Source organism: Semicossyphus pulcher, unplaced genomic scaffold (assembly GCF_022749685.1).
Source record: "Semicossyphus pulcher isolate SPU_LCO1_2020_fin unplaced genomic scaffold, fSemPul1.0.p SCAF_17, whole genome shotgun sequence".
Classification (NCBI taxonomy): domain Eukaryota; kingdom Metazoa; phylum Chordata; class Actinopteri; order Labriformes; family Labridae; genus Semicossyphus; species Semicossyphus pulcher.
In genome coordinates this window covers 12,526,458-12,548,961 of record NW_027211681.1, presented here as the reverse complement: position 1 = coordinate 12,548,961, position 22,504 = coordinate 12,526,458, and the positions used below count along the sequence as shown (strand labels likewise).

General features: G+C 41.8%; 1 protein-coding gene across 1 annotated transcript in view; it reads right to left on the bottom strand.

Annotated features, from left to right (window-relative positions):
- LOC138595098 (alpha-1,6-mannosylglycoprotein 6-beta-N-acetylglucosaminyltransferase B-like) overlaps window positions 1–22,504 on the bottom strand; it is a 124,275-nt gene that overhangs the window by 79,794 nt on the left and 21,977 nt on the right. Inside the window, exon 3 of the mRNA XM_069666420.1 lies at window positions 3,560–3,710. Within this exon, the coding sequence (XP_069522521.1) occupies window positions 3,560–3,710 (151 nt within the window). The remainder of the gene's footprint in view (window positions 1–3,559; window positions 3,711–22,504) is intronic.

Below are 22,504 nucleotides of genomic sequence, written 5' to 3'. Positions count from 1 at the left end.
TGTGTGTGTGTGTGTGTGTGTGTGTGTGTGTGTGTGGCCAGTAATCCTGCGGGCCATGTCCTCAGTCAGGGGTCTGAGCCCTGGTCTCACGCCCGGACTGGTTTTAACAAGTGTTACCCTAAGTGAACTATTACATAGACACACACACATGCATTACACATTAACACACAGCTAAATGACTCACACACACTCATTAAACACATATTCTCCTACGTCAGTCGGGGGCCATCAATGGAACATCATCAAGACAAGAAGAGTGTGTGTGTGTGTGTGTGTGTGTGTGTGTGTGTGTGTGTGTGTGTGTGTGTGTGTGTGAGTCTGAATCTTTTCCATTCTGCTTCCTGGATCAAAACTTTCACTCCTGCTATTACAGCTTCTTTAGTTTGAATGGATCATTGAAGCAAACACAACCGTAAACAGTAAATAAATGGACGTGCTCTGATTTAGATTTGTTATTGTTCACAGAGCACTGCGAGAATCACGTTCAAGAATCACTCATTTAAGCGGAGCAAGGTGAACTTCCTGTAGCAGAACTTTGCTTGATTGATGTTTTCTTTGGTGGCTTCATAAGAGCATATGGCTCCTATCAATTTGTGCAAACACGGCTTTAAATGAGCCTTGAAATGCGAGTGATGTTTACTTTTAATTCCTGTTTTCAATGCTTGGATTAAAAGTAGGAGCAAAAATAATTCGTCACACCAGTGAATCAGAGTGTAAACAAAGCGGAGCAGCAGTGAACATCGGTAACGTATCCACACGCTGGGCTGAGGCTGTGTGTAGGTTCAGTTTGTTGGTGTAATCACAGATGCTATTATATCTCAAATGTTTAAAGCTCCTGTGAGGAGTTTTTCACTGGTTATGAAACAGACTGAAATTAATTCTGATGACTCTGTATGACCTACAAAAGCAGACCAGACCATCAGCGACAAGATTGATTATTTCTATGTAGTTATTTTAAATGCCTGAAACTGCTGGCGGGGGGGTAGGTGTCAGACTGCACGCTGCCTTTGTTAAGTCAAAAATGTAAAGTGAGTGATACATATGACTGTTAAAGAAAGCAGGATGTGTTTTTTAAGCATGTACAGGACAAAATCAACACAAAAAAAAAAGGCTCGGCTTTGTCCACAGGGGGCGCCAAAATCAACACAAACCGAAAGTTCCTCACAGCAGCTTTAAATGAGAGGTCAAAGACATTTTTTGAGTTTGTCGTATGGAAAATGTAATATTTGCATGATGATGTCAGAATGTTAAATGTAAACAATGTCTCTTTTACATTAAATTATCTGGTTTTATGATTAACAGTTGTTATTTCCATGAGAGGTTTTATATCCAGGGGGTGGACAAATGAACAAATACATCGTGTTATAATGAACCACAATTTTACAGTTGCAATATCCGCTACCAAATGTGAGTAATTGGTCGAATGCCAGTTGAGTGTAATGGGGCGCAGAGCCGAGCTGAAGGCACTGCTGCCGGGGATTATTAAGCCGGGATCTCTGCAGCGTTGGTTGAGCGCTCTTTCCCCCCTGTGCCAGGCGCCGCGACTAAACCCAAACATCATACTATTCTGATCATGCACAATTTATTTTAAGCCCACAAGACCAACTGTGCTAATGGAAGAGGCAGAGAGCTTCATTACATGTGAAAATTAAACATCTAGTAATGCTAATACAAGCACTGTTAATTGGCATTTTGACTACTCCAAAGGCGTGAATGCTTCCCATCTTTACCCTCCATTTTTCCTTTTTATTATTTTGTACCATTTTGCCTCTGCTTTTTATTACACTTTAGGAGTAGTTGCCACCTTGTTACATGGCTAAGGGGAATCCAAATAAATAAATAAAACCCCACACAACCTGAACGCCACATTAACCAAAACCGATACTGAGAAGGAAAAGTAGAAAAGTAAAAACCATAATGGGTAATTATGTTCTGCGAAAGAACACACGATTCCCCTTCAGGTGATATTGTAATTAACGTAAAAGCCATTTTTTAACTATATTTTTAACAAACTTAAAGAGTTGTACAGTAAGTCTAGTGGCTCCGCAAACTGCTCATTGACCATATTTAAAACAGGATAGTTACATTACATTGATTTCCGCTCTTGTGTTTGATCGTAATTACAGCCTGGCTATAACCCTCTACCCCCCCCAAACGGCCCCCTTCAAAGCAATAAGTAGAAATTGATTTCTGTTACAGTAACACATGCTAGCACTGTCCTCTGAACACTCCCTACACGGGGCACTTCTCCCCAGTCATGGCCTCAGAGTAAAACAGCTTCCCCCACATTAAACAGCCCATTACTAGACATTGATTGCAGTTAACACCGACGCCAGACCGTATTAATCGTTCCATCCTTCCGCTCTAGTGCCTCTGCGCACATCTAAACCTGAGCGCTTATCCGGGATCATTTAACAAGGTTGGAGGAAGTGAGGGGATTTCTGTCAGTGTGTATCACATCACTCGTGCAGCGCCGAGTTTAGTCAGTCTGTTTGAAAATGAAAGGAGTCAGAATGAAGAGGACGTTGGATAGAAAAGACAAATTGGATGTTTTGGTACTAAAGGGGCAAAGAGAGGAGCCGTTTGATAAAGGCAGTAGCCGCAAGGTCATGCAGACTTGTCTGTTTTCAGCGGCGGTTTGAGGTAATAGGCAACAATTTCCACAAGCGACTGTACGAGGGAAAAAGATGAGGGTAAAGATGAGAGGGGAATACAATAAGGCGAGGAGTAAAGAGGAGAGACGATAGAAGTCATGACTACACTGGAGATGGAGATGTGATGTACGGGATGAATGACAATGAGGAATGAATCTTAAACATGATGGTGCCATTATAGAATTTCATTTACATTTGCCATAAAGGATAATAATCTTTCAAAGCTCGAGCAGCCTCTCTCTGGTTTTATACACCACAGCTCTGGTACTGCTTCCTCATACTGTTTCATAAAAGAGCTGATTAGCATGTACATACACTGTGTAGGTCATGCACCATTTGTATTATTAGATTACATTTATAATGGGAAAGGCTTCACTATGACAGCCACATTCTAATTATTTCTAGTTACTTTTGTTACTTTAAAGCATACCATAGTTTTGTTTTTGTCTACTACTTGAATTTGGATTGAAGTGAAAATAAATGGTTTCCTAGGCTGCACGGTGTTTGCAGTAGTTAGCGCTGTAGCCTCACAGCTAGAAGGTTCCTAGTTCGAACCTTGTTTTAGATAGTTGTTTCTGTGTGGAGTTCAAATATTCTCCCCGTGCATACGTGGGTTCCCTCTGTGTACTCTGGCTTTCTCTCACAGTCCAAACACATGCTCGTTAGGTACATTGGTGACTCTAAAATTGCCCGTAGGTGTGGGAGTGAGTGTGAAAGGTCGTCTGTCTTTATGTGTCAGCCCTGTGATTGACTGGCGATGAGTCCAGGGTGTACCTAATCAAATGTTGATGCCAATCTCACTCTAAACAGTTGCATCTAAAGAGTATTATGTGATAAGAATTTTGGTGATTACCAACACCGTTAAGCATGGACACAAATAAAACAGTACATGAAGGAAAAACTACCTGTTGATAGCAGAGCTGAGCTCGTCGAGGCGACGTGCGTCGGTGGTGGACGTGTTGTCGAGTTTGGACAGGCTGTCCATCCTCTTCAGAATCACCTCCAGCATGTCACTGATCTTCCTCAGCACACCACGTGACTCCACACCTCCCAGCACTGTATGGAATGGAGAGATAGGAGATAAATGAGAAGCTGGACAGCAGAGTACATAACAAACTTGTAGAGCAGCATGCATATTCATCACAAAGCCTGCAGCTCTTCTGGCTCATCACACTGTAGCTGAGTTTGGCTGAGCTCCTGCTCCGGACCACTGTCTCTCTGCACTTCACTGCCATGCAGACAAAAAGCTAATTCCCTTCTACTGTGAGCCAAACAAATATGTAATATTTAAGAGTTTCCTCGTGTCCGACTGCAAATCATTTGATGACATAATGTTTTGTCTTAAAAATAATTCAGTGTGTTTTTTAAAAATGTTTTGGAAGTTGTTGGTGTCTGTGTTTGATTGACAGCAGATGGTAGGCTGACAGAGCGCCGTTATTATACCCTAGAAACAAGAGACAAAGTAAACAAACTGCTGCTGTAGCTTTCATGTCACAGGCAGACTGTGTGGGGTTAGAGGTATTGAAGAGTAGGGCTGGGTTTAAAAAAAAAAACTTTTTCCAATTCAAATTGATAAATTTTGATTCTCATTTGTATGACCCAATATCGATTCATAAATCCCGAGATCGATCTTTAAAAATATGTGTAAAAACGTGTCTGATCACCCACGTTGCTGAGCGCTCCTGAACGCAGCACGACTCAGTGCATCCCCCAGAAACATGGCAGTGAGGGAGACATGCCCGGACTTGTTTACTGCACCTACTACAGAGACCTCAGTGATCGCCGTGGACTCTTTTTATCGTGCGTGCGTCCATGAATATGTAAGTTAGTTTTGCACTGATGTTTATTTTACTCTCTGTTAGCATCGGCTTTGGCCGCGAGTGTATTTTCGGCATATTGTTATGCAGTATGCCTTTCCCCATAACTCTAAGTCTCGTACGATTTTGTTCTTCGTTCGTCGTTAACCATGAAATGAGGGAAACCTCGGGTTTGCCGTTTCAGAAAGAGAGATAACTTCAACTCTGAGTTGGTTACTATGGTAACTGTCTGTGAACCTAACCTGGTTGGGAGCAGGTTTTCTTCAGGAAACTCAGAGTTTCGCTCTGTCTCCTCTCTAGGCTATAAACCCTCAATCGACTTCCTCATTCATTCAGCCCATATCGCGCGTGTTTGAGTTTGAATTAAAAGAAGAAACGTTGCGTCTCTGTGGTGGTCTGACCCCTTTGCAAAAGTCTTTTATAATTATAATAAAATAATCAAAAGATAAATCTGTTTCAAAGTCATCATTTGTAGATTGTCCACTACCACTGCCGAGAGCACTCAAATGAGACAAATGATCATTTATTTGGTCCTCTTCATTTTCTACCAATACAAAAGCAGCCGTCAGTATTGGAAACTAACACAATTCAGTTAAATCAACTAAACAGGATTTAGGTGAGAGAACATAATGTATGTGAAGTCAGCATCATGTTAGGGATAAAGCTAATGCACACTAAAACAGCCACTGGATGATATTTAATTTGTTTAATATTTAAAATATGATTGAAGTGAGGTTCAGCCATGAGCCTGTTCTGCCTGAGCCGCACCTTTGAATGATGTTCTGGTATTTTATTTTTAACTGCTTCCATGTAAGTTTTTCTCCCGCTTGATTGCACCTAAATTAATATAAATTCTAGCTTCTCTTCCAACCGTGATTAAATAAATAGACCAGTTCAAACATGCGCGTTTAGTCGAGCAGCAGTTTCTTCCCACGCCGCTTCTCTCTCTTTTGCAGCTGCAGCCGTGTTACTTTATTTTTCTAAAAACATACTTGTATTCGTTGAACGTCCGTGTGAGGATTTCGATCTTTCGAGATTTCGAAGGACCTCTTTTTGTTTACCGTTGCCATGGTGAATCGTGGTATCGGGGCTCAATTAATGCTGGCTTTTTATAGTCCTTATTTAATTAGGACGTATGGAGTTTGAGTTAATTTTTTAGTGTTTATAATTCCTTTTTGTGTAGCAACACTCAACATTTGGAAAACAGACACACACAGACACAGATGTGTGCCTTCCTGCAACAGAGAGACTGCCCGACCACAACGCCACTTCAACCTCATTAGAGCAGCTCCTGATTTCTCCTCTTAAAGTGTAAAAGCCTTCAGTGTGATCAGCTCCGTCTTTAACCTGTAAACCCTCCGCGTGATCTCTCAGCTCCTCTGAGCACATTGTGCTGTTTTCTGATCACGTGTCATAAACTTGCTTTTGTTCAGGTCAGACACCCAGACACTCTGGAGTCTGATGTCTGAACATGGGCTTACTTTCACATCCTTTGATACCCTTTATATGAGACACCCAGCAAGACTATGAGTTATAAAAGGCCACAAACTAATTACGCCAGGGCTGCTTTCTCCGTCTGTGTAATTCTTTCACCTTGCATAGCAGACAGTGCTCTCTGAGGACAGAAGGGAGGGGCTGTGCACGCTGTTGTGTGGAGAGGCATATACATCATTGGTCACCATCACAGCTGAAAAGTCTTAACAAATAAGCACGCACACACACATGCAGCTGCAGAGCGCTAGAATAAACTGTGACTGGATAAAAGGTGTACAAGACCTCATTAAGTTAATTACAGCGACAGTGGCTGGGTCAGAGTGTCTTTGGGTTCAGTTTTAATGGCTCAGAACAAGGAAGGTGACTAAAAGGTGGAGGCTTAGTATTAAATGTGTTTGCAGAACTAATCTCCCCGACTTGACTTAAATCATCTGCTTTAACAACCACAGATCAGAACATGTCTGGCTTAGTTTAAGGTGAAAAGCTACTTACTTTGATTACAGCTGACGTAATCATAGGTTACGTTTTCATTATTTTCACATGAGAGATATGTGTCGGTCTCTTTTGTTTCTGAGAGGATCTTAAGATGTACAATTATTTATTCAACACTCAAACTTATTAAAAAATGCTTTTTTGTCTAAACTTGAGCTTTGATTGTTGCTGACTGAGTCATACATTTTTTATCTTATTGACAGAAACGCATGTCCATCAGATACAATATTTGAAAGTAGGTCTGGGACTAAATACGGCAATATACAACGTCTTCCAGCAATACAATTAAGGATAGCCTGGCGCCAAATATGGATATTTCAATTTACAAATATGTCGTGCTCTCATAACATTTCCCTGCGATTAGACTCACTGCGTCACTACTACTACGACTTATTTGGCCAAAGAGGAAGTTTATCCTCTATATAAATGTCTTGCAATCTATCGATCATCGCAGAATTGCGGTATCGCGATTTTATCGTTATGATGGGCCACATATCACGTATTGTATCTTACCTTGAGTTAGCCTGTGATTCCCACCCCTGTTTAAAAGCACTGGTTAGAAAGGCCGATAACACAAGCACAATAACACAACGCAAGCATATTCAAAATCTAACTTTATCGTGTACAATGTACATGAATGCTAATATCAGAGTATTGACCAGGTATATAATAAATCAACATAATCTTAATAATGTCACACATTATAGTGTAGAGTACAGAGGAATGGATCCGCTCCAAATGATTAAATCTTCAGCAGTAAACAGCCTAATAGGAAACAGCCGGTTACATAAGGGACACAAAGGTCAGAGTGTATTCTTCCAGCGTCCCATCAAAGGATTCGGCAGGCCCCATATTGACACTGCAAACACCTGGATTACGCTGCCCAACCAGTCTGTCAAACCCTGTGTCTGCTGCCTGACAGGCAATTACAGCCAATGGGCTGCGGTGCCTAACAGCTCCGGTGCAAGGTCATTGCCTGCCTCCATCTCGACCAACATTTGAAGGAATCCTCAGTGCAGTGAGTTATCTCCTCTGCGACAGATGTATTCGTCTCAGGCTGACAGTGTCATGTCCTTTGCCTGTGATGGATCGCAGTGTCAGAGCGTGTCAGAGGGTCGCTCTGGTGACATCTTTGTGATTGGCTGATAATAGATAACATCCACATTAAGGTGCGAGCAAATTGGAGGAATGCTGAGGAAATGATCATTTATAATTATGACTGAACAAAAGTCTCTGAGACAAGAAACCTACACACACTTTCATAACTTACTTGTCTCGCTTACAACAAAGTAATATTAAAATAGCCTCTTTGATTGGTAACAGCTACAAACGGCTCAAATGTTCGGCAGTGCTGCAAAGGGAGCAGAGTTTAAATTATTCAAGCAAAGTCCAAAGGTACTTAAGAGCCAAAAAGTTCATGAATAGATCTTTCATTAGTTTCCATGGCGTAATGAATCCAATGTCACTTCGAGTCAGGGGGCTAATTGTTCTCTGTGTGTCTTTGTTTCTTGACAAATCAGCGTGTCAGGATTTAGTCACAGAGCTGCACTCCCATGGATCGCAAATGGCCAGCTGTAATAAATGAAATCAGCCTTTGAACAGCTGAACCTTTTTGTGATTCTAAGTTACACTTGAAACCTTTTTAACATGTTTGACGAAGATGACCAACTACTGATATACAGTACAGCACAAGAGCCAATAATGTAATAGCTTGCCTAAATGATGCCATCATACAGGAAACGGCTGCCCTTGTCTGCCCTCATCAGATGAAACCTCATCAGATCTAACTGGTGTAATATATATTTGGGAGTGAAGGACACTGTGACCACAGATGCTGCATGTAATGGACAGAGGAGGAAGATAAACAGCAGCAACATTACTGTGGAGAGGGAGATGGTTTGACTTGCTCAAGCACAAAGGGCATCGGAGTCAAAAACAGGAGAGTGTGTGCATGTGTTCGTGTGTGTGACGCTGGCATTATAGACTAAAAGGAAACAACAGGATTACGTAAATGAAGATGTGAAATAAAAGCCCTAATAAGTGAAGAATTACCAAATAACATGGATAAGCATGAAGATTAAACACCATGTAGCAACCAATTTTACTCCATGAGTATCATTTTGCTGCTCAGTATCGTCTGACGGCTCATTGCGGTCTGTCTAGAACTGATCACAGATTATGTGCAACCTTACACTTGAGTTAGCACATTGTTTAGTCATGGTATTGACAACTTCTGACTGCTCAGAGCTCCATGGCTTTCACAGAAAGCCACAGTGTTTAACTGAAGAAGTGGATCTTGAAACCATGACGTTTGAAGCTGAGTTTGAGCTAATATTTGAAAGAAAGGTTGGAGCTTCGGAGGATAGAGTGGCTAGCAAACACTAAGCTCTTAGCTAAAGCTAATGCTAGCTGGGTTATCAAGGTGAATCTGTATTTCACAGTAACTGTCATATTATTCGGATTGCTTGTCAGTATCTCGGATGTCTTCTTCCCATACTGGAACCATCAATTACAAAATATATGTCATGATTTAGTGAAGAAGTCTTGAAACCAGCAATTTAGACAATAAACCCATATTGAAAAGGTTTACTAAATTAAGTGAGAAATACAGTTTTTTATCCAATCACTTCTTTTTGCAAACAGAGAAGGTGCAAACAGAAGGAATGCAGGTTTAAGGCATTTCTGCTTCGCTCTTACCTTGAATGTCAAAGATTAGTCTTTTAGGGGAGGGAAAAGTAATTTCATTGCTAATCACAAAGCATTTAAGTATAATAGTTTCAAAAGAGATTTCCGCTGTTCCTGGAGCAACAACATTTACTGAATACAAAATAACCAAATGAAAAAAGGATTACATTTAAAAAAAGGGCCAAAGTGCATTTAGAAGGTTTCTGACCTCCAGCAGCAATCGATACTTAAAGTCTGAGAATTTAATCCTTATATGCATAACTCCACTTAAAGCAGAGACTATAATTGACACCACTGCAGCAGAGCAAGGAAGTGAAACTGACCAACGTCTACAGTATAAAGGGGAATAAGCCAGATGTCAGAGTTGTAGAGTCGACCACTCATTACTGTTAATGCCCACCGTATCAATCATAGACTGTATAAAAAGATGGACGACATGACAGCTCCCTAAAAGTGAAGCCAAAACATTTCAAGCGCCCCCTGCTGACTGGCTGCAGTATAGGTCATAAAGCCCGCCTCCTCCATGTTAACAGATGGGACATGGGTCTAGCTATTAAATCAAAATACACACCAAATAAATGTTTCTCAAACATGGTTTCTGTTCTTATCATGCTGATTTATGTGTTCATTTTTTCTGTCAAGTTTATTTCTAATTGCTTGATGCTGTATAAAGGATGATTGACAGCTCTGTTGACCAATAAGGCTCCTGCAGCCGTTCTGTTCCGGATTAGCAGAGCGGAGGACGATCCGCGAGAGGAAACGTAACAAAAACAATCACTACAGTCGTTGAAGTTTCCATACCTGTGAACATTAACCTCAGACCAAATCCTTGCTGTTTTTTCAGTAAGTTAAGCGTGCGTTTTGGTTAGCCGAAGTGGCTACAGCCGCTCCACCAGCCGATCTGTACTGCACATTCTCTGGCTCCAAATGACGTCACCATCGCAAGATGGCGGCGCCTATGACGGCGGCTATTTTAGCATCACTTCCGTACAATGAGAGCAGATGGAGACGTGTCATCCATCTTTCTATACCGTCATTGGTACCACCACGTTTCCATATGTTAGAGAAACCATCCTGATTCTGAGCTGATAGTGTTATCTCAGCTTTCACCTTCTGTTCAACCTATAAGATATAATTCAGCTTCTATAAATACTGTCTTGGTCCTAATGTAAGAGGGTTTTTGAAAAAGTGGGATCGTCTTATTTTTGGGATCTAGACTTTTACAATAAACGTTCACAACAGTAGACGGCGCCATTTATCTGTAAAGCAAGTGCACCCCTCACGACTGAGGCCAGCCTTCACTCACAACTACTAAGAAAGCATGCTCGTTACCGGCGCTGTCATCCAGCTGTTTCAAGGCTGCTCTATAAATAGACTTCACTGCAATGGTTAATGATTTAATGACATTTTGAAAGGCATTTTATTGAATTTAAATGTAACAATTTAAGCTTAAAGATATTGAAAACATGACTTTATTTAAAAGGTGAAATGAAATTGTTTTCTTTATTAAAAAAAAAGTTGGTCTTCAAAAAGTCTTGGTCTTGAAACAGGGGGTCGTCTTATAACCAGGGTCGTCTAATATTGCACAAATATGGTATCTATATTTACAAGAGCATTTGGAAAATTACTATTGCAAGTGTCATCATGAACATGCATAATAAGTATTCTGTTTTTGCTGGATCAGTTTATAAAAGTCACAGTGTTTTCAAGGACCAACATTCAAAGTGTATCAAGTTTAAGTACAGTAAAACATCCAGCCAAAGGCAATGTGAAACAGACTGATGGAAGTGTGCAAGTAGTCAACATTAAAGTGAGTTGTTCCAATAATGCATCATGTGAGCCAATGAGAGACTTCATGTTGAAATTCCTCTTTGAGATCAATAAGAGCAAAAGCTGGTTGATGTGTCACTGCCCAGCAGTTCCAATTATGCGCCTTTAATAACAGGAAAATGATATAAAACATTAAAAAATGGTTTGAAAAGTGAAGACGTCTAAACTGACACCAAATGCTGACTTGTGCTGCAACTTATTTACCATCCATGGAGGAATAACTTATCTCAATAGATCAAACAAAGTTGTTTTGGGGCCTTCAGTCGGGAGTTGCTGCTGCACTCTGAGCGACTGACTACCTGTCTGTGTTTGTGTCTGATAAATGCAGACTTAAGATTCAATGAGAGTAAAAGCGGTGAGCTAACAGGCCCGAGCTGCTGGCGTACTATTTCATGCCGTGTTTGGCTTCCCCCACTGGCATAGAGTGGAATAAATCAGCACACACACACACACATAAACACACACACACACACAAAGACAGTGCCCCGCTTTCGCCACCATATTGGACTGAATATTTAGTGTCACGGTAAATCATATTTCTCCTGAGGACTGAAATGCGTGAAGCGTGAACAGAATCCTTGTTAGTGTCTCTAAACGGACTAGAAGACTGAGGGGGAGACTTTTTGTGTACATGTAATGTGTGTTTGTGCGTGTGTGTGCGTGTGACTACTGTAGTCCTCACAGAAAGTTGGAAGGAATTAACATTAGCGACTTTAAATTAAACCAACAGCCAGATGTGGCATCACTAAGAATCCATACAGAATACCCAAACGTATATAAGAAGTCACTGTACGTGTCTGTATCCATGAAATACCCACAGCATGTCCGTCTGCTTGACTTTTACGGTAAAGTTCATGACAAAAATAGTCACACAATACATAACAGCTATGACTTCCCTCTTTTAAATCCTTTTTTTATGTCTCTGACTTCAGAAAATCATATTTCACCCAGCCAGGGAACAGTATGGCTCTGTGTCATCTGCATCAATGAATATCCCAGCACAGTAGGGTGCCAGAGTGCAATAGAGACAGCACAGGCAGGGATGTGTTTCCTTAGCATGTAACAATGTCTATGACTAAAGCATGTGCTGTGTGAAAGCTGGAAGGTGTAATAGATTCCTCCACTGAGGTTGAATGCTGAGGAAAAAGCAGCAGGGTAGCTGCAATGTAAAGTGTGTGATTGTGCCCCCGGGTGTCCTGGCAGCCTGTGTGACTATGTGTGTTTGTTTATCTTTGGTAAAAGGACAGAGGGCATGTAGAGGGCACCCTACAGCAGAATGAATAGGTTTCTACTCTTACTCTGTCAAATGCAATTACATTTTCTAATTATGAAGGCAAAATATTCTCCAAAGCATGTCGGCATGTGTGCTCTAATACGGTGCACTACAGAGGCAAAGCCCAAGTGCAGTGAAGAGTTAATACTGACAGTCTAACACTACAAATCAAATACGGCCTGATCCTGTAAAAATAGCATTTTGAAAATGATGAAATCGGATGTGGAAAAACTGAGGAGTGAGTATTCACTTGCAGCGGAGTTATGGCACTTTGAAAACGTTTCCCTGTCTCCACATATCAAGCGCTATCGAGCTCTGTCTTTGAAAATGAAAACGTCCTGAAGCAAACTCTCCATCATTTGATATGTGGTGTGTTTGTGAGACAGCTCAGAACTATAATCCTTCCTATGGTGAGCCCGCCAATCATCTCTGTGTGTGTGTATGGATGGCATGTAATGCGTGTGCGCCTATCCGAGCGTCTCTGTAAGCATGGCTGGAGCTGCATACAACACGGAACAAGTGACTTACTCCTATTTGAGTGCACACAGACACACACACACACATCTGCGTGCGTGAGGTTTTGCGGGTGCCACAACAGGGTGGTTTTCTGATTGGCTGGGGGTGGTTGTTTGCATATTCATGAGAGGAAAACCATTTGCGGTTTGATGAATGCTGACAGAAGGGCCTGCTGGATGGGAGTTGACACAGCTCAATTAACTGGAGACCGCTGTCATTTTGTCACGGGGGGCACACGCAGAGACACACAGGACTGGAAGCTGCTTAAACAGGGAAATCCAGCAAAAAAAAAAAACATATTTAAAACAAATGTCTGTCTTAGGTGGAAAAGAGAGAATGTAATGATACTACATTTTGTAGATGTATCATCATTGCTTAATAACTCTGTGGGGCTCCTAAACATTTGTTTGAGATATCCCCTCCCACTGAGTCTAATATGAATGCAGGGGCTTCCAGCTGTGACTAAGAATAAGCAGCCATATTCCACTGAAAATCTCCATGGGTGCTGTCATGGTGTCCTGCCCGTTGTTTCCCATTATTTGCTGTCAGCTCCAGGATTTGTCTCGAGATGACATCATCTCTGCAGTCCGTCTGGGCACCTCGGGCTAACTCCGGAGACTTGTACAGAATCACAACCTCCAGCTGAAACCAAACACATAATTCACACTGATGCGTGCGCACTCCCCGACTTAATCTTCACCCTTCACTAGCTCCTAAACTTCTTCCTTCCTCTCCCTCGTGATTTTTTTTTTTTGTCATCCTTCCTCATGCTCCCGTCCAACAACCTCCCTCTCATCTGCAGCGAAAATCAAACCAGTAAATCTTCTCTTCAATCCGTCAGTGAGCAGACAGACAGACACACTCTCCAATCTCCAGTACATCCGCTTCCCTCAGTTCCACACCCACATTCAATTACTACAAATTACATGCAGTTTAATTATTGTGGCGCTGGGAATGAACTGTTCATTAGCTGAAAAACACCGAGACTGGGCGCAGGCAGAAAAGAGTGGGATGGTGTTTCTGTTTTTAAGCGGCACAACAGGAATGGGAGAATTCAGTGGGAGCGGGGTGTTGGAATACTAAAAGGCAGCAAATGAAGCATGAAGGAAGTGAAATATCATGTTGGCAATAAAGTAAACACAAAGAATACTGATGATCTGAAAGAGACTTTAATCAGATGTGGGACCACATACGATGGGATGATCGATAAGCTTTTTTGTGCCCTACAGAACAGAGCAGAACAAAAGCAGCTGGTGACTGCGGAAAATAAAATACATTGCTCAATCTTAATCTCTCCTCTCTTGATTCAGCTTTTGAAATATTTATTGTTCATCTGGTTCTGACTTTTATTCACCATTCATACAACGATGTCAAGGCAAATTGGATTTCATGAAGGCAGATGGGATAGATGAGAGGATATTAAAAGACACAAAGAAAGAGAGACGGCTACAACGGCTATCAGTGCTGACAGTTTCTGTCACTTCTCTTTTGACTGCGTCTCTGTTTCAAAGTGCCCGAGGAGGGGATGAGGAAAAGGCACTGCTTGGTTGAATAACCATAGACTGTATAAAAAGATGGACGACATGACAGCTCCTTCAAAGTGAAGCCAAAACATCTCTATCGCCCCCTGCTGACTGGCTGCAGTATAGGTCATAAAGCCCGCCTCCTCCATGTTAACAGATGGGACATGAGTCAAACTATAAAATCAAAATACACGTCAAATACATTTTTTCTCAAACATGGTTTCTGTCATCATAGCTAGTAATGATCATGCTGATTTATGTCCAAGTGTTCATTTTTCTGACAAGTTTATTTTTAATTAGTTATTTCATGCTTTAAAAAGGATGATTGACAGCTCTGTTGATAAATACGGCTCCTGCAGCCGATCTGTTCCGGATTAGCAGAGTAGAGGAGGAACTGTGAGAGGAAGTGTAACTAAAACAATCACTACAGTCCGATTCACAAGGTCCTGATTTGATTCGATAACGATTTGTTTAGGGGTATTTCAGGTTCCTCTAACCTGGTGCATTATCAAAATGTTTAATGTTTACAAAAAGAATTAACCCCAAAGAAGTTACATCACATACTTTTTATTTAACATGACAAACACGCAGCAGTCAACACAATATTAACAATTTTATTATTCAGACAGCTTTTGAACTTTTTACGCAGTTTCAGATTTCTAGTCTGTACATCTGGCTCATGGTTTTCATTAAACGAACTGGTGTTCAACTTGGCGAGATTTGGCCACGAGATCTCACAGCGTGAAGAACAAAACCACACGCGAGAGTTATAGGGAAAGGCATACTGCACAACATGCCGAAAATACACTTGCGGCCAAAGCCGACGCTAACGGAGAGTAACATAAACATCAGTGCAAAACTAATTTACATATTCATCAGCGATCAGCGATCACTGAGGTCTCCACATTAGGTGCGGTAAAGTAGTACGATCTTGTCTCCCTCACTGCCGTGGTTCCAGGAGATGCGCTGAGTCGTGCTGCGTTCAGGAGCGCTCAGAAACGTGAGTGATCATACACGTTTTTACACATATTTTTAAAAGATCAATCTCGCGATTTATTAACCGATATTTGGTCATTCAAATGAGAATCGATTCGAATCGGAAAAATCGATTTTTTTAAACCCAGCCCGATCAACGGCACAAGATGGCAGCGCCCGCCTCGGGGGGCTGTTTTGGCTTCAATTTCGTACAACAAGAGCAGATGGAGACGCGTCGTCCATCCTTCTAATAAGTCATTGCTTTTAACTGTGTCTCAGCGGTTCAGCATCAATTCCAAAATTCAATCCTGTTTGATACAGTTTTTAATTTTGCACTTTTTTGTTCTGAAGATGCATCTGGCACATTAGACAAGATATTTCTCTCCTTTTAAAAATCCTCCACCCTTTGTCCGTGCGCATTATGTTCACTTATTCCCTCTCTCATCTCTCAGTCTCTATCACTCTTTAATTCTCTCTGCTTCCCTCTGTGTCGTTCCAAATCATCAAAGTTTATCTCATAATGATGACAGAGGCTGAAAAACTGCCATCACTGAGCTCGCAGACACCCACACAAAGCACTTGAGACAGACAAGTAAAAAACAATATTTGAATAGAGAGCAAATTGTATATACACACATACAGCATGAAAGGCTAATCTGTTGACAAGTGCAGCGCGTCTGCGTGTGTGGGTGTGTGTTTGTTTCTTGATGAAACTGTGATGAAATGGGGCGATAGCGACGCCTGTTTCAAATGGAATAACAAACAATGGATTTCTTCATTCATCAGATTAAACTGTTCTTCTGGGCATTACGCAGAAACATCGCAGTGTCTCTCTGCTGAACTGAGGGTGACATTTACGAGTGATGACCTCCCTTTTGATGTCTCACGCACGCTCATCCTCGTGCACCGCCCCTGACAGGTTTGACAGACGCGCGCCCTGGCCCTCATTACCATCCACCACCACCTACTGAAATTGCCGTCTCTCAGGAAGCATGAGCTCTGATGACGTTCACCACTTCAGCGCCACTCCGCTGTTCAGAGCAGACAGACACACAGCTGCAGGGGCTGCTTTCCCCACGACCACGTCAATGTGTGTTAGTGTGACAGAGCGTTGTGCTTCCACGCCGAGACTGGCAGAGATGGAGAGGTTGAGTGTGTGAGAGTGTATGTGTGCCTGCTTTACAGGATTTAGATGGGAAATATGTGTGACATGACCTTTTCGCTGTTCTTTGGTGCTGAGTGTGCATATTCTGCTACAGTGTGTAAACAAATGTGTGTGTGGGTGTGTGAGAGCACGCCCTGCATAGATGTTTTCTCTCATAGGACAATCCTGGAAATATGAGCGGAGAGAAAGAGAACAACAAAAAGACGTGCCTGCCCGACTGGTGGGAGTGGTTCGCTCACTGGGCTACAAAAGAAATACCTTTACATGTTTGCAGTGTGGGTTTACATTATACGATTACATTGTATGAATTGGTCAGGTAGGGATTAAGAATAGTTAGCACTCATGATGTCACAACAAATCTATTAAACTTAGGTTTAATCACCAATCATCAAATGGTAAATGGACTGCACTTAAATAGCGCTCAAAGCTGCTTTTACACTGCATGTCACCCTTTCACACACACATTCATACACAGATCGCTATGCCTCTGGGAGCAATTTGGGGTCCAGTGTCTTGCCCAAGGACACGTCAACATGTGACTGTAGCAGTCAGGTATTGAACCACAAACCTACCGATTCAGCGACGACCGACTCTGCCACTGAGCCCCAGCTGCCTCAAGAGAGCCTGATGTTAGGCTGCTTCCATACTTAATGATATTAAGCACAAAGTTACATTTATCAAATCTGAATTTTGCAGTCGCGACTTGAACTTGGTTGTTAGTGAAAACACTGTTTACAAGTGGGAAATGGGTAATTAAGATAAGTCCGATATCACATGAACAAGGCACGAGCTCTGGCATTACTGTCCATACAAGGGCAGGTTTGAAGAAGACTCTAGACAGAAAATGTTCTCAGTGTGTATTTAACTTTCTCCAGGCCAGGCTTAAGTGACATTGACCACCCTGAGGTCAGCTTTTCCAGATTAATTGCTATTCAACAGGTGACACAAACAAATAGGAGGTTGAAAGACTGATCAAGACTAGGAGTGTGATAAAATATCAATACGGCAATATATCGTCATCCTGACTCGTGCAATACATTTATCAGTGGTGCCAAATATTGATATTTTAAATTACAAATATTTGGGGCTCTATAAACAGATTTCCCTGCAATTTTGACTTATGACGTCACTACCTCATGTGTCCTCACAGTGGAGCTCAGGACATGAATGAGGGTAAAGTGAACGGAAATCATCCAATCCAGGGTGTGAACCAGTGACCTTCTAGCTGTGAGGCAAAAGCGCTAACCACTGCACCACCGTGCAGCCTGAGATGCGCCAGCCACTTTCAAGTCTTAATTTGAGTTTTTTCATAGTTCTGCAAATTCACTTTACAGACTGAAACACTGACACCAAATTGCAGTGAATAAATACATTTTGTATTATTCAGTTAATCAGATATCCTGATGTATCATTATATGATTGTCTTGCAATATATCAATTATCGCAGAATTGCTGTATCATGATATCTTGATATTATCGCTATTGAGGGCCACGCGTATTGTATCATGAGTTGCCACACGATTCCCAATCCTAATTAAGACCTAACTTCCTGTAAAGATTAAACTTCTTTTTCTGTGGGTGTTTAGAAATGCCTTTCAATTGCAAGTTCCATATTTAAGCGTGCGTGCATTGTGGGACTTGTACTGTACTTGCGACCTTGGTTTGGAATTCAGATTGCAGATCTGTTTTTTAATTGCTTCCAAATATTCAATACTTTCAAAGGTAAATCAAGAGGGATTGTGTCGTCAACACAGGTTAAGGAACAACTATCCATACATCCATACTTTGACAACCCTAATTATGACTTGGAAGACAAACAGTGCTTTAAGACAAATTGCGTCTTTTCAGTTTTATGGAGATGGTTGCCTCGTGCATTTCAAAAAGCTGCACTGAGCTTGTCACAGCTATACATCAGACTGAGCGCAACAAAGGCAATGGATGTCAGTTAAGGATGGAAATTCCATTAAGCAGATTAGACTGCTTTGTTTTTGGCTCGCATTAAAGTCAATAAGGGTTTAACATTAACTTGTTGTTTTCGACTTAAACACTGATCTTATTGTTCTGTGAAGCTAAATTGGCTTTAGTGTAACTCTGTTATGTTGACGTTTTTTTTACAAGAAACAAACAGATGCAGCATGTGGTGCAGTAAGTTCAGAAAACGAGAGATGCTCGTGTTATGGACATGCATAACCAGGCCTTACGCAGCAATTGCATGTGCTGTATCTTCTTTGCTTTCCATTATCTTTCACTACATCTCCCGAAGGCCTCCTATCAATCAACATGACAATGAAACATGGTTGCATCGCAGCCCTGAGGGAGGGATGAGGGGAAGATGGAGGAGCGAGAGAAGGACAGCAGTAAAACATGTTTAAGACAAGTGGATTTCAGCGGCCGTCCATCGGCTTTTCGGGGAATAACAAGATAATGCCAGAGGCCAGTGTCACATTTACCATGACCAGAAAAAAAGCAATGAAGCAATCAGACTAAAACAGGCTGTGCTCCTTGTGCTTTCTAAACAGGCGCTGAGCGGCGAGCAGGTAACTTCAGGCTTTGTGATGACTAAGAGGACTTACACTTACACTTAATTTACACTTCATATTTTGGCAACTGATGTATGATAGGGAAGTTTCCATGGTGATGTTGAACCAAAAAAAGATTCCCTCATAACTTCTTGCCTCTCCGTCACCACACATTCATCCTGTAAGATTAAGTACAGATACTTAAACAGCTGTTTGGACAGTGAGGACATGCCCTCTCCTGCCATCAATCTATTCTGTGCCCTCTCAATAATCTTCCTGTCATTTGTCTCCATTTCCCCCCCCACAGATTCTTATTCCTCACCCCTTTAAATCGTATCAATTAGTCTCTCCATCTTTCTCCTTCTGGACCTCTAACTGTTTGTCTCTGTAATTCAGCCCTCAGCACATAAATCTGTCAGGGCTGTGTGCTGAGCGCTCTGGCAGAAGCGCCTCTCTCTCTCTTTTTGCTCAGTGGAACACTTCAGCAGCCATGGCACCTTCACTCATCCCGTTATTTACTCTGACTCACAGGTAATGGAGCAGAGGACTGGTGAAACCGTGTGTAAGAGAGAAATGACATACCGCTCCTGGAGCCAGAGTGGACATCTGGCCTTGTGATACTGGGAGGCTGAGTTGCAAACTAGGGATATACAAATGTTTACAGCTGAAATTAACAGCTGGGCTGAAGGCAGTTCAGGTGTACAGTGCAGAAGGTGCTTATCTGACGGCTTTTAGACAGTGGCGACGATGGTGTCTCACAGAGCCAAAACATGCTGTAGAGAAACGACCCTGTTGTTGCCTCCAATTTGAGCAAACAGCTCTTTTCACATCAATTTTTCAGTTGTTCATATTGTGTTCAACTTATTCAGTACGGGAAAATAAGATTCCACTCCACCCATCGAAATGTTTTGCTGCAAGTATACATCTTTTTAGAGCGCAAGCAGCTTCTGTGCAGCTCCTGAACAACAGCTTTTTGTTGGAACAGCCATCATGCTTTTTGCAAGTGCAAATTCCTGAACTTCAGGTCGCTGATGGAATTTTAAAGCAGCAAATGTTTTTCCCCCCCGTGTCGGGAAAACAGAGGGTATTGTTTAATTTTTCAGGAAACACAGCTAGCAGCAGAAAGCTAATCTCAAAGCTGCACTGAATAAGAAAAGACTAATAATTATTTCATGTTGGAGTGGGAGAAACTCCTATTTCTGTTTATTTTCCACCTCATTATGACAACAATGGTAGATACATGGTTATGCACTTTTAGTTTGTAGACTTAAGTTAAACTGAGTAAATGAAAAATGGACTGCACTTTCTAAGCGCTTTTCTAGTCTTCAGACCACTCAAAGCGCTTTTACACTACATGTCACATTCACCCTTTCACACTCACATTCACACACTGATGGGTGTCAGGGATCGAACCGCCAACCTTTCGATTGAGCGCCGACCGACTCTACCACTGAGCCACAGCTGCCAGTAAAGATATTATGGTTTGTTGAACACTGAATATTCACCACTGTTTCTTAAGCGGGGTACACACATCAAGATAATCGGGATGATTTTGGGCCCGATTCCCCCCTCCGACAATCACAAGCAAAGTCCCGATTTTGTCATGGTTGTAAAGATTATCTTGCCAAATGTTCCTGTGATGTGAGGTAAGGCCATCGTGGCTGCACCAATTTCAAATCGTAAATATTAAACATGTTAAATATTTATAATCTGTTATCCGGTTTGGGGGAGGAGAACACCGAGAACACCGAGGACAGCCGAGCACGCAGTCTGTGGACTGTCACGTGGAACGAAACAATAGCCAATGGGGAAGCAAGCTGACTGATGGAGGAAGCACAACAACCGCAGTAAGAAAGACGAAACATGTACAGCTCATGTTCACGCCGTCGCCACCATTTTATTCACAGTTAGTTTTTGGACTTTTTACTGAAAATTCAGGAAGAACAAAAGAACAATCATCGCCAATTCTTCCTGCCTGTCATCCGCCATGTTTGTTTACTCTACAGTCTTGTTTGACCGCAAGAGTTTTGGAAAACTGTTAAATCTATGATTATAAATGGACTGTACTCATATAGCGCTTTTCTAGTCAAAGCTGCTTTTACACTACATATCACATTTACCCATTCACACACACATTCATACACTGATGGCAGAAGTTGCATCCTGAACCAATAGCAAAGACGCGTGTGTGGTCGACCTCACGATTGGAGCACCTACAAGATACAAATTCCACCTTAGTTAGGCGAATCCTGCATTCGGCCATGTGACCAATATTTTGCCATTGTTTAGTATGAAAGAGTGTCAGTGGATTGGTGGCTCAGAATAAAAGAAAAGAATACAACTTTCTGAGTAACAGCCTCAAGCTAGCAAAGAGTAAACTCTTACTTGAGTTAATTAGAAAAACTAATTAAATATAGTGTAATCAAAAAATCTCAATCTTATCAAATGTAAGTGTTTGATGGGATTTGAAATCTGCAGCTGAGGATGAGTCGGAATAAACAATAATAAGAGGAAACCAAACAGAGGCAAATGGACGGAGAAAATCTTTAGGCAGGAAGTGGGCCAAATGACAGAGGCCCTAATAGGTTTGTGTTCGAGTGAACTGAGACAAGAGTGACCTCTGTTTCCGATTGACACCCTGTTGTGTAATCTGCAGCAGGCTGCTGCATCTGCCTGCTGTGTCACCGTCTCACACACACACTCAAAACACACACACACAAATCATCACATACATATACTGAAGCTCAGACTCTGATCTGTCTTCCTCCAGCTTTATCTGACAGCCATGTCAGTTTCAATAAACCTCTGTTTGCAGCTCAGGCTCTGAGCTCTCCGCCTAATTGCATTATCTTTCAGCTACCTGCGACGCTTCTGTGTTTTATTCTGTTTATACTGAGACACAGATGAGATGATAGCTTCGGTAGAGATTCTGAACAAAGTTGCCGCTGTGCTGACATCATGGCTGGTGACCTAAAGGTGATGGTATGTGACGATGACAGTACAGCTGGCCATGTAGAAGCATGTGCGCCACACTCACATTCACACAGAGACACAGCACACAAATCAAACAGCATGCATGCATAAAACACACTTATTAAATCCCACAGGAGGGCTTTCAATTATTTATTCATTCCCCTGTGCTGAGGACGCTGTACCTCTGAAATATTGATGACAGTGACTAGACATTGCCAAGTGTGTTTGTGTTGTTGTTTCTATGTGCGTGAATGTGAACAGCAATGTAATTGTATTACCACTTCTTTGTGTGTGGCATATTAAATAAGCCTGTTGGAACGAGTATTCTCTGCATCATTTTCCCAGCACAGTTTTTTACTCTTCAAGCTGAAATCTGCAACTTATTCTTGCTAATCTGCTCGATTGCTGTGTAGATCTATCGGTGTGATTGCAATCGCCTGCCACCTTTCCTGTCTATTGTATTGTATCACATAAGATCTATTGCTACTAAACACTAAAGCAAAATTAATGATCAGAACCAGGTCTGATTGGCCTTGGTCTTTCTTACCTCCAGTGGTTAAACACCGCATTCACGTGTGGTCGAGATAA